Source organism: Gobio gobio (assembly GCF_949357685.1).
Source record: "Gobio gobio genome assembly, chromosome: 23".
Lineage (NCBI taxonomy): Eukaryota > Metazoa > Chordata > Actinopteri > Cypriniformes > Gobionidae > Gobio > Gobio gobio.
The window spans coordinates 29919537-29936227 of NC_137119.1; the positions used below are offsets into that span (position 1 = coordinate 29919537).

Here is a 16691-nt window from a genome sequence, read left to right on the forward strand (position 1 = left end):
ATTACACCCACCCTCCTGGAAGGCCAGGGAGGGGCCAGCAGCTCAGGGACAGCCTCCTTGGCCATGTCTGGGAGAGCAGGAGGTTCTGAGACGGCCTCCTTAAAGGAACACGCCGACTTTTTGGGACTTTGGCTTATTCACCGTATCCCCCAGAGTTAGAGAAGTCCATACATACAATTTTCATCTCTGTGCGTGCCATAACTCTGTCTGACGCACCCACCACTAGCCTAGCTTCGCACAAAGACTGGAGGTAAACGGCTCCAGCTAGCCTACTGCTCAAAAACTCAGAAAAAAACGTCAACATTTTCCTATTTACATGTTGTGATGCGTATAGTCACAGCATGTACAAATAACAAGGTTACATGAGACACAGCCATCTTATAAACGTATACATACTGTATACAATCTAACCCTTACACATTTCATCTGTATATCTTTTAACATGATTGCCTACAATTATTTTATTGCTTATTAAAGTACACTCACTGAAACAGTAAAAGTAAAGATTACAGATTTGCAAATTTAAGGTCAATTTGTTGTAAACAAATAAATATTAATAATTTAGCATTAACAATATATAGTTAACTTACAACATTAGCCATAGTGGTATGCGGCTCGCTATGCTCTACTGAAGCAGCAGTAGAGTCACCTCCTCCAGCTGTTGAGATTACAATATAATTAATAATAAATACAGTATGCAGAGTAGATAAAACACATTAATTTTAAATTAATATTAAAGTACAATTAAGTACAACATAGTGAATTATGATTATAAAACTACATTTTTTATTGGCAAGAGGAAAATTAGCTATATGTTGAAGTTGCGCACAAAACTATTCAAAAGAAAGGCAGTGGGAAATATTTACTTGTGTCATCTCTGGTGTCAGCCTCCTGAAATGTTTCTCCACGACCACCAAAATATTTAAGAATGGCTCCTCCTGAGAAAGTGACATTTTGTTTTTTACAATTATGTTAAGGGTAAATTAAAAGAAATCCAATGTTAAATTATATTATTTAATTATTGGTTGATTAACTCTGACATACTGTTCATATTTTAAACCTTCACAGCATGGAGTGAGATATTTTTTACCTTTTATGATTACATACAGTAATACATTCACTATAAAAAAAAATCAGGTGCCCAATTGAAAATTTTCTAGTGAACCATCACATCTAAAATTTTCAGTTGGCCAAATTTAATTTCTTGAATTTTAATTTAATTAAATTGCATCAATTCACATTAATTCAATTTGGCCAACTGAAAAATTTAGATGTGATCGCTCACTAGAAAATTTTCAATTGGGGACCTGCTTTTTTTTTACAGTGTTCTTTACTAAAATTTACCACAAATCCATTTTGCTTTTAGGTGTCTTGTATCGATCATCATTCAATAATGTTTCAGAGAGGACACTGTGTTTTCTTTAGGTTTAAATGTTCTGGGCGATTTAGCTTAACAATATATAAAATATTTCATAATAGTATATAGATTAATATTTATTAATAATCTTTAATTGCCTATTCAATTAAGACCATAAGAAAAAGCTTGTATTTAACCGCTTTATTTTAAACTTCATTTTGATTTTGACTCATTTTGACAAATGATTGCTCTTTCTCTTCCTTTTTACTTTCTTTCTCTCGAATGTTCAATAATTAAACTATTTTTTATTGTAATAAGCGTCTATTGAGACAAAGATTTTTCGTTTTTTTCTTTCCCAGAACTAGTGTAGGTCATGTAACGTTAACTGTTAAAAAGAAAATACATTCATAGGAGGTGGGTCTGTCTCTACGCGGTCTGTAGCCCAGAGCTGGGGCCGACGGCTGGACCATAGCGCAAGCAATGTTGATTCAGCATAATCGACGGACAGCTAACGTTATGCTGCGTTCACACCAAACGCAAATAGAGTGTCTGGCGCGAGTGATTTGATTTCAATGTTAAGCCAATGGAAAGGCGCGTTGACGCGCGTCTGGAGGTCCTGCGGCGCGGAAGGCGCTTTTCGCGCGGTGCGAATGACGCGAATTGAGCGTCTTGCGTGATAAACTGCGGCGACGCTGGCGAGTGCAATCTGTAGTTAGGGGGCCCCCTAGTGGCGGCGGGGCTCTAAGCAGCCGCTTAGTTCGCTCATAGGGAGAGCCGGCTCTGTTTACAATCATGGGTGGTCGGTGTATTGTAAAGAACTGCGACAATAAACAGGAGAGAAAAGGTAATACCATGATATTTCATAGAATTCCAATCCAAAACGCTGACCAGATGAATCTATGGCTGCTTGCTCTGGATATAGGCTAGATCCAAAAACACCTGAAGCCATCATGAATATTTGCTCAGAACATTTAACAGAGGACGACTATTTTGAAAAAATTGAATTTGCCACACGGACCATGAAACGTGTGCTGAAGGATACGGCCATTCCATCGGTAGTAAAGACAGGACAAAGCGGATCACCTGCGGTATGGTAAGTGTTCCGTTATGTTTTTAGATGACTAGCCTACTGTAACAGTGCCATTAGCTACATCTAATGTAACGTTAGTGACACTAAGAATAGGGTGGTCACTACTGTATTGCATTTGTTGCCGTGCTCCATGTATCCCCTGTAATGTTAGTATTGTGTTGTCACGAACGCGCTCTGTCACAGTAACAAATGAGTGGTGCTAGAGTTAATTCGGCGTCTTGTCTATCAGCTTCCAAAGTTGGTTTTGTTGACGGAAGTACCAACGGGGCTTCTCAGGTGCTGCGAGCAAATCACTCCGCAGAAGTAGAGCAGTGCTGCGCCTTCTGAGAATATAGTCCCCGGTATGTATACGTTTATAAGATGGCCGTGTCTAGTGTAACCTTGTTATTTGTACACGCTGTGACTATACACATCACAACATGTAAATTGGAAAATGTTGGCGTTATTTTGTGAGTTTTTGAGCTGTAGGCTAGCTGGAGCCGTTTACCTCCAGTCTTTGTGCTAAGCTAGGCTGGCGGTGGGTGCTTGTGTGAGACAGAGTTATGGCACGCGCGGAGATGAGAATGGTATGTATGGACTTATCTAACTCTGGGGGATACAGTGAATAACCCAAAGTGCCAAAAAGTTGGCGTGTTCCTTTAACCGTTTCTGGGATGGCCTGCATGGCCGTGTCTGGGAGAGCGGGCAGCTCTGGAAATGATGGGAATCATGGTCAGCATAGCAGTTGCTGGGCTCTGGCTGGTGTGGATCTGTGTGTGGCCCAGACACGCATAAATGTTAGAGCCTTTATGGACTGTGCAATGCTCTCTGGGTTGGGCTCTGGAATCTTCCTCACTGGAAAAGACTCTGGAATTTGTTTCACTGGAACAGACTCAGGAACTTCTCTCACTGGAACAGACTCAGGAATTTCAAAATCAGGAATGGACTCTGGAACATTACTCACTGGAGCGGACTCGGGAAGATCACTCACTGGAAGCATTATGACCATTGGAATCAGCAATGCTGTAATCCTTGGATCAGGAATTTTTCTCACTGCTCCTAGAATCATTTTAAGTGGTCTGTCGCTCTGTCACAGGCTGGTTGTAGCAGAGATGAAACTGGATCTAGTGCAGCAGTCTTTATTGAAAATAAAATCAAGCTAACAGAATGTTGGGGTAACAGCTTAGGACCCAGGACCAGTAGTGAAAAATGAAGACCAGGAGTCAGGAGTCAGATTAATTAAAGAAAATTTTACTGAAGAATAGTTTGCAGTTTCATCAGCAGAAGCCAGCTCAAGAGGAGTTTGTAGGCCACGCTCCCTCTAACAGTCTCCCCGCCTCCGTCTAACGTACATACAATTTTCTGATTTCTGAATATATACAATATTTAAGTTCTCATCTTGTTTTATTGAAGACCTTAATGAACGCATGGCTCAAATTTACAAAACATTGAGTCAAACAAGTTCTGTAGCTTTACAAAAGGAATATGCTACAACTTCTGAAAAAACGAATAAATAACTTCCAGTTTTACAGAGGGAGCTATACAAAACAGACATTTGAGTGCTTCCAATGCGCAAATTGCAATCTCTTAAAGGGTTAGTTCACCCAAAAATGAAAATTCTTTAATTAATGACTCCCCCTCATGTCGTTGGACACCCGTAAGACCTCCGTTCATCTTCGGAACACAAATGAAGATATTTTAGTTGAAATCCGATGGCTCAGAAAGGCCTCCATTGGCACAATGAACTGTGCACTCTCAAGACCCATAAAAGGTACTAAAGACGTCGTTACAAAGTCCATCTCACTACAGTGGTTCTACAACAACTTTATGAAGCGACGAGAACAGTTTTTGTGCTAAAACCTATATAACGACTTATATAGTGATGACCGATTTCAAAAAACAGCATCATAAAGTTTCGAAGCGTTATGAATCAGCGAGTCGATTCATGATTCGGATCGAAATACGTGACTTTGGCGATCCAAACCGCTGAATCGACTCACTGATTCATAACCCTTCGAAGCTTCATGATGCTGTTTTTTGAAATCAGTCAAAAATGAAATCATGCTAGCCCCGCATATTTTGCACGCGGAAATAGGCAATTTACGTGGCGAAAGTGCGGCGTATATGAAAAAATGCGGCCCCCGCATAAATATGTGGACTTTGGCTGATTATGCATTAAATCATGCCATCTCATAATCAAGTTTTTCTGGAGGGACTGAGAACTCTCGGTTGATTAACCCAAACCAGGCTTACTCGAGGTATGCTGGTTCCAAAAACGTGTCCGTGAGTAAGTTCAGACATCTCAGAGTATGTCAACCATGAACAGACAAAACATTCTCAACAGAGCAACGAATCAATGATTCAACATGGAAACAGACGCTAAGAAAAAGTGTGCCATTCTATTTTCTTCTCTTGTTTAATGGCGATTTACATAACCTACTTAGTGCACATCGCCACCTATTTGGTGGTTGTGCAATCATTTTTCAATATTTTTGTTTAATAAGTATTCTTTATTCACTGAGAATAAGGATTTTATTGTTTGGTTTTGATGATAATTAATTGAATGCAGATCCATGTGTGAGATGACAATAAAATAAATAATACATATATTTTAATTGAATTAACATTTAAACTTTACCTTGTTATAATAGTGATTTAGAAATAATATATAATGTTGTATATTATTTAACTGTAACTATATAACAAATTTGTTTATGTTAATATAACTACATTAATTATATAACACGCATCTGAATTCCTCTTAAGCAAACTAACCCTGGTTATGTTCAAAGAGTAAGTTGCAATGGCTACTTACATAGCCTGAAAGTTACCTCCGTTTTTGGAACTGAAAGTTGAGGTTATCTGCTTACTTACTCTTAAACATACCCAGGTATGTCACATAACCTTCTTTCTGGAATACCCTCCTGAACAAAACTAACACAAAACAATTAGAAACCATAGTGACAAACTGACAGGGGACAGAGGATGACAGGACTAATTAACAACTTAGAAGCTAACTAGAAACACAACAATGAAAACTGAATGAAAACAGAAAATACACGTGAGTGACGTGACATAGAGTAAGGCACTTACAATTAAAGCAAACACTGCTGCCATCCAAAATTTGCAACTTGTCAGTGCATTTACATTAATTCATCCATAATTTTTTTTTTATTATTAGAGATGTAAAGATGTCTAAATAATTTCTGTGAAAAATTAACCAATTATTCACTAACGTAATATCTGTGGGTGGCAATTATAAGCAACATTTATAGTATCATGAAAATTAAGCTGTAATATTGAATTATATATGCTAACGTCTATAATATTTAATTTTTGTGGCTACACTATACTCATGGATATAAACAGTTGTTGTTTTAATACTGCCTGGCCCTGAAGGATCTAAGGATTCTCAATAGCAATGCGTTACTTTGAGAGAGAGCAACCATACATCTGGGTTGTTTTATTTTCTTTTTTTTAGTTTGTTTTTTATATGATTTAATTATATATTTATATAAAAAATTATTAGTCATTTATGTAGTTGTCATTTGATTTATCATTTAATAAATTGCCATTTCACATAAAATATTTGTCATTTTATGGTTTTATATTACTTTTTTTTTGCTAATGCTTGCTACTTAATCTTATGATTGCACGGTTTTAAAGGGATAGTTCACCCAAAAACGAAAATTTGACGTTTCTCTGCTTACCCCTAAGGCATCAAAGATGTAGGAGTCTTCGTTTCTTCAGTAGAACACAAATTAAGATTTTTAACTCCAACCGTTGCAGTGTGTCACTCATATAATGCTTGTCATTGTTGTCAATGGGGTCGAATTCTATTAGAGTAAAAAAAACATGGACAGACAACTTCAAATTGAACCCCGCTGCTCGTGACGACACATTGATGTCTTAAGACACGAAACGATCGGTTTCAGAGAGAAACCAAACGGTATTTATGCAATTAATTTCACCTCATATCAGACGAATACTTCAGCTCTCCAGACTGCCATCACTTCCCGTGAGTGAGGTCAAATAGCAGCCGGGTCATAGATATGTGTAGATCCTCATTCGAGCGATCCACGCAGGCACTAATGAGGAATCTATGTATATATCTATGACCCGGCTGCTATTTGACCTCACTGACAGGATGTGATGGCAGTCTGGAGAGCTGAAGCATTCGTCTGATATGAGGTGAAATTAATTGCATAAATACCGTTCGGTTTATCTCAGAAAGACATCATTGTGTTGTCACGAGCCGCGGGATTAATTTGAAGTTGTCTGTCCCATGTTTTTTTTACTCTAATAGAATTAGACCCCATTGACAAGCATTATATGAGTGACACACAGCAACGGTTGGAGTTAAAAATCTTAATTTGTGTTCTACTGAAGAAACGAAGACACCTACTAGAGGGCTGCATTGGGATTGAGTCCCGCCGGGTCCCGCGGGACCCAACGTAAATCTCGCGGGAGCGGGCGGTTTGAATTTTGCTGCGGGCGGGAATGGGCGGCTAAAAAAAACACAGCGGGAATCGGCGGGATAGGGAGGTTGCCTAATGACATGATGGAGAAGATGTCAATAGATGATGTAGAAAAGAACCTCAAACGAGGTATTTACAGCACAAAAGCTAAGCAAGGAAAGTCTGACATTTGGAGAAGTTTCTCAATTGTTTTGGTAGGCAAAATCATGCGGTATAACGTTATATGTATCCACATTTTGCGCAGCTGGCAAATACATAGCTACTTGATCATACCTCACCAAAAACGCTCAGCACTCCCTGCAGGTCAAGTTGACTGTTTGGTGTTTTTGACAAACAATACATAGAAGTTTAGTGAGTGGAAATGGGTTGTTTCTAAATGTCCGTTTGCTATTTTGTGTTCACATTACGTTCTGTTGAAGCATGTTTTCTCAGGTTTCCTTTCAGTCGGTCACGTTCGACGTACGTCGGAACTGACCGACGAATTGGGATCTGTTTTTTGTTTCTCAATCTGTTTTTCTGTTTTGCAAAGCAGTCTATTTTTATGTGCAAAGTTTTTGATAAAAACGAAATTATATTTGAATGTATTTGTCTTTGTTGTTTTTTTTTGACATGCAGGCCAGGGAAACTAAACAAACAACCCCATGAATCTCTTTAATAATATCAATACAAATACGTGTGTTTTTTTCTCCTGCGGGACGGGAGAAGACACAAAATCAATGCATCTCTATTATTGAGCGGGAATAAATTCTCAGAGTTTTGCGGGTGCGGGCGGGAGTGGACATACATATTGCGGGAGCGGGCGGGAGTGTAACACATACGTTGCGGGAGCGGGCGGTAATGGTCAGAAATTCGGCGGGTGCGGGCGGGAGCGGGATGAAGAAAACAGTCCCGCGCAGGGCTCTAACACCTACATCTTGGATGCCTTAGGGGTAAGCAGAAAAACATCAAATTTTCATTTTTGGGTGAACTATCCCTTTAAGGGATATTTGTTTAATTGAGTAAGAGATAAGAGAATGTCTCCTTTTCAAGGTTTTTAACATCACAGGACAATGTTGTGAAGCAGTCGTTTTCCATTGTTTTTGCTGTGTTATAATAACACTTGTTTTGATTTGTACTGGTCAGATGAAATCTGAGCATTGAAACATACGCAACTAAGATTATTCAGTTAATCACGTCTCCTGATTCTGCTCTCCCCTGGCTTTCTCAGTCTTCTAATCTAATTTATGATCTAATATATTTGATATGTCTGACGTAGAGAGCCATCCGATCTATCAGCCCATGTACTTCCCTTGTAGATGCCTTACTAAAACTATGGGACGAGTCAAAAGTATTTTCTCTGGTGATCAACATTTTGCCACAAATACTGGCAATAGAGTTTAATTTTCATTTAAACCAGGAACATTACTTATGAATGAAATTACACACACTAATGAACAAAACTAATGTCATCTAATCCTTGTAAATTCAGTTAATGACCATATCAAATCAGTGTTCCATATGCGCAAAATCTGATTCTGATGGAAACACCCAGCCAGATAGTTGTGTTAACTGTCTTACAGCATGTCCAGATGCAAAGCCACCTTCTGTGCCACCTTCGTCATCACCGCGGGGTTCAACAGACCTCCTGCCAGCCCCTGTAATGAGAGTGTGGATCTGAATCCATTTATAGACTCGTTCCTCCCACCTCATCACATTCCTCACCTGCTCGCTCGCCCCCCAAAAAAGCTGCACACCTGCGATGGTTGACAGCAACATGACCAATTTTCAGATTCATTATTATAGGTCATCTGTGCCTGTAGAAACGCTAAGGACATGCATGTCTGGACTAGCTGTGGATTTATGGTGGAGGCATGAAGAGCGTTTTGGGAGGACTAGCGCTGTGGTCATGCATGATTGCTTCCCATCAGCGCAAACAGAACACTGAATAGCCATTAACAGGCTCACTGAAGTCAGATGTCTTGGGAAAAGTGTGTATCTGCAGTCTGCCATTAACCGTGACCCCTTGACCCCAATCTAAACCCCTGCAGTGGACTTCTTTTTTTGTTGTCGTTCTATTTCAAAGGCACTTATAATAGCTGTATTAAAACATACGTGATTTTTTGATACTCAATGTTTCAGTATATAATATACAACGAGACATGATGGTTCTGCAGTGTTTGGCATCTTCTGAGGAAATGTAGTAGACTATAAGTATACAGTGAACATGGACGTATACTAAGTACACTACGTTTTCTCAAGGGGTGAAATCTCGCTCTGTGTTTTGTGGATTATGTAACTAAAATGTGCAGAAAATCATTGGAACAGCAAAAAATGACTTTTACTATTACACTAATATTTACTTCTATCATTAAGGAATGCTACAAAAACGTTCTTTTATCTTTTTAATGGATTTTATAAAAATCTTGTTTCGAGTTTAAAGGTTTATTTTACAAGAAATATGTAATTAAGTATTTCTAGGTCACAAAAAAAGTATGTCAATAATATATATTGTACAATAATGTTTATAGAAATTCTTTAGAAATACACAATTACATCTTGTTCATTTTATGTCCTAATGTTTGTGTTTGTCAAACACCTTAAAGCTGCACTATGTAACTTTTCCATCCGCTAGAGGTCGCCTATTCAAAACAAAGGCGTAGTTTGATGACGGCAAGTTTGAGCACAGAATCCTGGGACATGTGGTCTTCACCTCACAGTCGGTGGAAAAGAATCGGGATAGGACTCTGGCAGAAATCATGTTCATGTGATTATTAACGTTACTGTAGTATGAAGCAGAGCAGGACCGAGTGTTGTGGAGCTGAGCAAGGCCGCTGGAGCGATTGTTAATAAGATGAACGCAACACACGCCTCGCGAGCAGTGGGACTTTTATTATGACACAGTCGCTGGCGCCACTTCCGCTTTCCCGGTCATGATTATGAGGTAACGCAGCTCTGTTTAACATATGAGATACATTTTAGTGTGTTGAAAATTATGTTATGACGTTACTCTGTGCGTTCGCGCGGTGGCTGCTATGACACTTGTTGCACACTAGTAAGAGTAAAGCGTTTCTGCAAAATAAAACTGGAAACCGAGGGTAACGCAGATATGATGCAATTGACAGGTTATTCCCTCACACGTCCCGGTTCCTTGGTTAAAATAGCAATTTTCTCATGATTTACAAATAGTTGGAAACATTTGGGATATTTTAAGTACTCAACTGAACAAAATATATAACACTGGCCTAGTGGTTTTTGGATATTTTACTGAAAAAATGTTACATAGTGCACCTTTAAATTTAATTTATTTCCAGGTTGAAATTAGATTTTTGAATCCCAGCTTTTCAGTGTTTTTCAAAAGCCACTGTTCCAGAATCAAGGAGGTTTTTAAAGGGCGGATTAGTTACACTCTCCTTCTGAGGGAACAATTCATGACTAGCCATTCATCTAATCAACACTTGCATGAAATCCTTTTGCAATCTGAAGGTGGTATAGAGCCATGGCCATACAAACATTTCTTCTATAAATGGGTTTGCTCGGAGCAAAATATTTTGCTTTGTCATTGTTTAAGGTTAAAATAGGTGTTTCGGGTACAGAAATGGAATTGCTGAACCTTTGTGACTAATACGTTCACCTCTGCGTTTTAGTGTTCATAAAACTCTCCTCAAAGTTTTGGCTGAATTTGACAATTTAATGGTGAAGGTTGTTTTGTGAGGAGGTGTTAAACCTCTCGCGCATATCAACAAAACACCTTCTCTTGGAAAATTTGTTTTTTCTCCTCTGAGACCTTTGCAGACAGTTATGATTAATTACAATAAGACTTTATCTATAATGAAAAGTGCAGCGTAAGAACGCAGACATAGCTTTGGACCGTAATAAATTTCTTTAGCGTTTTTTTGAGTATCCACTGTGCTGTAAGTTGTTTTTTTCTCAGCTTAAATCAGCCCACTTTGCTTTCATCTGTGGTGACCTGATGGTCAAAGCCCGCAAGCTGTTTCCTCTGAGTGTGTGATCCGCTTGCGGGGGAATGTAGAGGTATATACACAGACGCTCAGTGAGGGATTGGCACCTTCCAACAGGCATCTCCATCACTCTCAAATAATCACTGCCTATACACTCCTGCTGAGAGGTCCTGCCTCCGTTAATGAATTTTTGTTCACGGAGAGCTTTCAATTTGCAAACAAGCCTGTCCACATTAGAGGAGACTGTTGTTCCAGGGCTGATAATTCCCACGTCTGGCTGGGTTTTTATTCTTCCTGCTGTCTGTACAGTTGCAAATCCAGCAAAGAAAGGGAGAAATGAGCTGTGCTGTGCAATCAAGTGAACATCCAGGCGTTGTCTTGTTTTGCCATCTTGGAATTATAAGGTTCTATCTGCATTCTGAGCAGTTTTGATATATTGAGCTTCAAAGTTTTTGCATTCCATTTGACTTTGTAGATAGAACCTACACAACATAAAAAGCATCACATAATGTACATAAGCTGTCACAGAATCTGTGAATAACTCAATTTTGACAAAAATGTCAGATAGAACCTTATATTTCCAAGGTGATGGTTTGTCTTTTGACTGATAATGTGCATCTCCTTCTCTTAAAGTTTGTTCCAAATATGTTTGACATTCTTCTGTGGACCACAAAATAAGATATTTTGAAGAAAAGCTTTTGACCATACAATGTGTTTGACAAAACAACATTGGACCCCATTGACTTTCATTGTATGGACAAAAAACACTAAATGCCTGTTCGCACCAAAAACAAGAACTATAATGAAAACTATATTCGTGGTATTGATATCGTTGTATGACTGCCGACTCTATAGAACAGTGTCAAGGGAAATTGAATGTCCGGCGAATATGTCCGCTCTCTTTATAAATAAACCACAGATTTGAGCTTTAAACAACTACATTCTCACCTGAAAAAGTCTTAAAACTACCTTTTGTGACACAATAGTAGTATTTTTAAATGATGCAGGGTTTCTCATCACGTCACTTTACCACGTGACCGCAGCAAGCAGGCTCCTGATTGGTTAACGCGACGCGAATTGACGGCAAAGTAAAAAAAAATTTAACTCGGGCGTCAGACGCGAATTTGCTTCAAACGCGTGAATGCACAAAAAGCACCATTCGCGCGTATCGCGCAAGATGCTCAATTCGCGCGTATCGCGCAAGATGCTCAATTCGCATCAAATTCGCTCCAAATTCGCGCAAACTGGACGGCGGCATCGCGTCCATCGCGCCGCGTGAAACGCGTTTATCACGCAGGACCTCCAGACGCGCGTCAACACGCCTTTCCATTGACTTAACATTGAAATCACTCGCTCCTGACACTCTATTCGCGTTTGGTGTGAACGCAGCATAAAACTAACTTTACGCTAAAAAAATTAAATACAGCACACGAGAGCCCCCTAGTGGTCGGGAGCATATCCGTTGTGTTGTGGCTTGATTTTGTTTTATTGTGGCTTGATTCGTTTGTGTTGTACACTCCTGGGTCACTGTAGAAACATCTCTTTTGCCATTAAAAAACTAATATCAGGATTTACTAAATACACACAGTGAAAAATTTGCTCTGAAAAGGTGTGGACAAAGTAATTTTTGCGGCTGACCTTATTGCATATGCATTTTAAGGAGTTTCCCTTTCAGATGCAAAATTTATTGGAGGAGAGTATTTAAATGAATCATGCAAGGTGATTTACTAAGGTTTGCGCTAGTCAATTTACTGGTATTTGTGCCATTATTTAACAGCCAAAAAAAGCACCAGAAACACAGCGTCTGTGTGCTTTAATTTGCGCGTCATCAATAGATCACAAGCAGAACCTTCGACTTCCCTCTGCACTTTTTTGGAATTGCGCTCACGCTATTTGCCCTGTTTAGTAAATCTGGCCCTTAGTGTGAACAGGCATTTTCCAAAATATATTCTTTTGTTTCCACAGAAGAAAGATACCCTAGGTTTGAACCGACATGAGGGTGAGTAAGAAAATGGCAAAAATGTTCTTTTCTGTGTGAGCTATCCCTTTAAGGATTAGAAATGTAATCCCTGCTCTCTCAATCTGTCTTTGTGTGTCAGTTTTGCAGATGTTTCCATGCGCTCGTCATGTGCACCACCCCAGAGAGAGGCTCCAGCTTTAAAAACTCCTCCAAAGTCACCAAAACTCTCAGGACAGTGCGACGCGCCAATGGCCAGAATGTGACCTTCGCGGTGGCCTCGGCTGGTCATCCTTCTATCTATGCCCCAAATAGCGGCGGGCAGAAAAGTTCCTCAGAGGGTGTTCCAGCTGCGGGCCAGGGCAATAACAGACCTGTTGTCTCTCTTGTGGCCTATTACAATGGTGGAGCTCATACAGTCAGGCCAAACCAACACTAATACAGTGGAATTAGAGGTGAATGAGGTCACGGATTGCGTTAAAAGAAAAGAGAATTGATAAGTGGGCGTGTCTTGGAATACGGAACTAGGACATGCCCCTCACTGACAATCATGTTATGTTGCATGTATGACCTTTCTGGTGAAAAAAAAAAACTAAGAATGGATATGTAAAATGAACAGCTGGAGAAAGGGATGACTATTGACTATGAACATGTAGGAAACATTTAAAACACGCACATGGATCTAATTGTTAATTTAGTTGATGTTTCTTCAGTCCAGAATGTAAATGTGCTCTCAGATTTTGGTGAGGTGTAACTGATGAGCCTATTTGTTTCTGATATTTTACTTTAACAAGGATGCTTATGCTACCAGTTCCTTCCCATGGTTAGACAACAAGAGTAGCACAGATTGTTTAAAGTGATACTTGTCTTACTCTTCTTGTAATTCTTCTCATCATGTGGACATATACAAGTACAGTAAGCACATGAAGGCATGTTTTTTAAAGTTCCCCAGTGGTGAAAATCAAGGTTTTAATGTTGGTTATATGTCTGTGTGGTGTTTTAAATATGCTTTAAGACAAATCATGGGCAAATTCATAAGTCAGCACCGTAGCATTGTAGTTGAGTAACACTGAGTATTTTCTCCTTAAAATTGCAGTGAACCAAAGACAGTCTCAAAAACACGGTTTGAAATAGCTGGTGTTTCTGACGCCACAAACTACCTTGTAACCAATGTATGATCGCCAATGTGTGATCATCAATGGGTGGATCTCTGAGCTTGTGCGAGTGAGTGGAGGCGGGCAAATTTTCATTTTCATAGAACCGCATATACTTAATGAGGCAAGAGTGTAGAGTTACATTTAAGCTATTTTAAGGCATGAAGATTTTGTTTCAAGGAAAAAAAAACATTTAAATATGTAATTTTGGTGATCAAAGATGAGTTTTAAGGGATAAAATTATTGACTACAGGGGGACTTTAAAGGATACATGTTGCTGAAATTTAAAGGGGTCATATTGTTTTCTTTGATCTTTCTGAATACAGTAATAGAGTTTCATAACTTCCTCCTCAATCCAAAAGGAGGATCTGTTCAATTTTGAACATTCTGAAGTCATTCTGCTATCAAAATCCAAATACATTTAACCCATCCACATATCAATTTTTATTGGTGCGTGTTTAAAGTCGCCACGAAACAGAAGTTGCTTTTTGTCCCTATTTTGACTTATATCCAAGTGAAATTGCTTCTCGAACAAGAAAAAATGTAGAGCAGGGCTTGATTTTGTCCATCAAGATTTGATTAAATCATTGGATAGTTGTGGTTTGCTATTGGTCAATCTCATGTGAGTGACAGGTTATCCCACCCTCATGCCAGTAAACAGGTCACCGGAGAAGAGAAGCGATGTTGAGTTATTTTAACGTTATTTTAATTGAAGATTACAAGGGCACATTAATAAAAATATATATAATGAAACGTGAACATGGGCACATAATTTATGATAAATATTGTAATATTCCATAAAAATAAGAAAATAAGAATTGTCAACACTTTATTTTTTATAAAGTAACCCTGATCGCATCAGTCAGTTCACACAGCTCATTACAGCTGAATTTGTTTTATGATAATCCTCAAAATGTTAGAAGAAACCCCATTATTAATGGACCTCAGGGAAAAGTGTTAAAAATGTATCATATGTCTACATGAAATACACTTTTACATATATTTATATGTAAGCTCTGAAGTTCTATTTTAGCACTATTTTAACAGATGTTGTGTAACATGTAAATCTGCTTAGCAATTGAAAACAGTTTGATAATAGTTCGCTGTAGCCTTGCCAGTATATTTCCAGGTTTAAATAAGCAAATCATTCATTTTTAAATACACAATTTCCTTGGCATGTTAAGTGAAATTGGCTGCAAGCACCATCCCATGAAATCCCTTCATCATATGGTTTGCCAATACACAGAGAATAATAATTAAATGCCAAAAATGGTTCATAACCCATAATGTATTGTAAAGCAATGATGCCTTGAAGCCAAAACATGAAACAGAAACTCTTGACAACTTATTTACAGTTTTTAATCATTTATAGCATTTCATATGTTTTCATTAGTATTCATATTTTTTGATTCTGGTAGTTAGGTTTTGTAATCAATATGTAAATTTCTTTGGAATCAAAGGGACAGGCTTCTCAGCGATGAGCAGGCTGTTGACTCCTCAAGACTTGAATAATGTGGGATTGGCCCAAGGGTCCCAAGTGGGGCTGTGACTGTTCTATTCAGTTGGTCTGCATTTACCAATGCAGCAACATTCACAATCAGACAAGGAAAAGGTTGATTTATTTTAGTGCTGGGGAAAAATTAATCGCATCCAAAATAAAAGTTTATGTTTACATAATATATGTGTGTGTATAAAATATTTTTTATATATATATATATATATATATATATATATATATATATATATATATATATATATATATATATATATATATATATATATATACAATTTTTCTTAAATATATACATGCATGTGTGTGTATTTGTATATACACAATAATTACAGTACACACATATATTATGTCAACAAAAAACTTTGATTTATTAATCACGATTCATTTTTCCCCTGCATTAATTTATTTCTATTATAAGAGAATTATAAGATTTTGAACTCTCAAGCAGATTTGAAAGATGTAGATATTTTTTTTATGACTTCTTCAAAGCATTTCTTACTGTAAGTGTTTTGTGTTTTGATATCAAATTTTTACTGATCAGTTTCATTTGTCATGTTTTGTACAGTACTTTCTTGTTAAGGTCACTCTAAAAACTAATGTAAAAAAAAATCAGTATCTAAAACCCTAAAAGTCTAAAAGTTTGAGGGCAGTACTCCTTACGAAAAAGAAGTTTATTCAAGTGTGCTATTAGATACTCTTTTAAACTAAAAAAATAAGAAAGGTACTTCTCAGAAATATACTTAAAAGTGCACTTAAGTATACTTGACATATACTGACAGAAAAGTCCAAGTATATTTGGACAACACTTGTACTCAATCTTTATTGAGATATATTTAAAAGTATAATTAAGTATTCTAAGTATATACTTGGTTTGTATTTGTGTTTACTCTTTTGATTGAGTAGCATATTAAATACTTTTTTTCACATAGTTTTTACATACAAACTTACATTCTTTATAAATCAATATTTTCAAACAAAGCAAATATGTTCCTAATTACAGTAGTATCTGAATTTTTGTGTAGGCAAGTCCACTGGTAGGTACATAGGAATTGACTTCAAATCTACTTTACACTTTTTGTTCAAAATGTTGCTTTTTTATTAAACTTACCCACATTCAAGTGTTGATTAAAAAAGAATGCACGAAGCTAGAATAAAATGTAACAGTTAAAGTACAGTTAAAGGTATATTTTTTAAAAAATGAATACCTAAATAGGAACATAGTAGT

The 16691-nt window shown here is 37.7% G+C and overlaps 1 protein-coding gene across 1 annotated transcript in view; it reads left to right on the forward strand.

Annotated features, from left to right (window-relative positions):
- Positions 1-14750, forward strand: part of tmtopsb (teleost multiple tissue opsin b) — a 61258-nt gene extending 46508 nt beyond the window's left edge. Inside the window, exon 4 of the mRNA XM_079805851.1 lies at positions 12942-14750. Within this exon, the coding sequence (XP_079661977.1) occupies positions 12942-13238 (297 nt within the window). The 3' untranslated portion in view covers positions 13239-14750. The remainder of the gene's footprint in view (positions 1-12941) is intronic.
- Positions 14751-16691: the final 1941 nt, after the last annotated feature.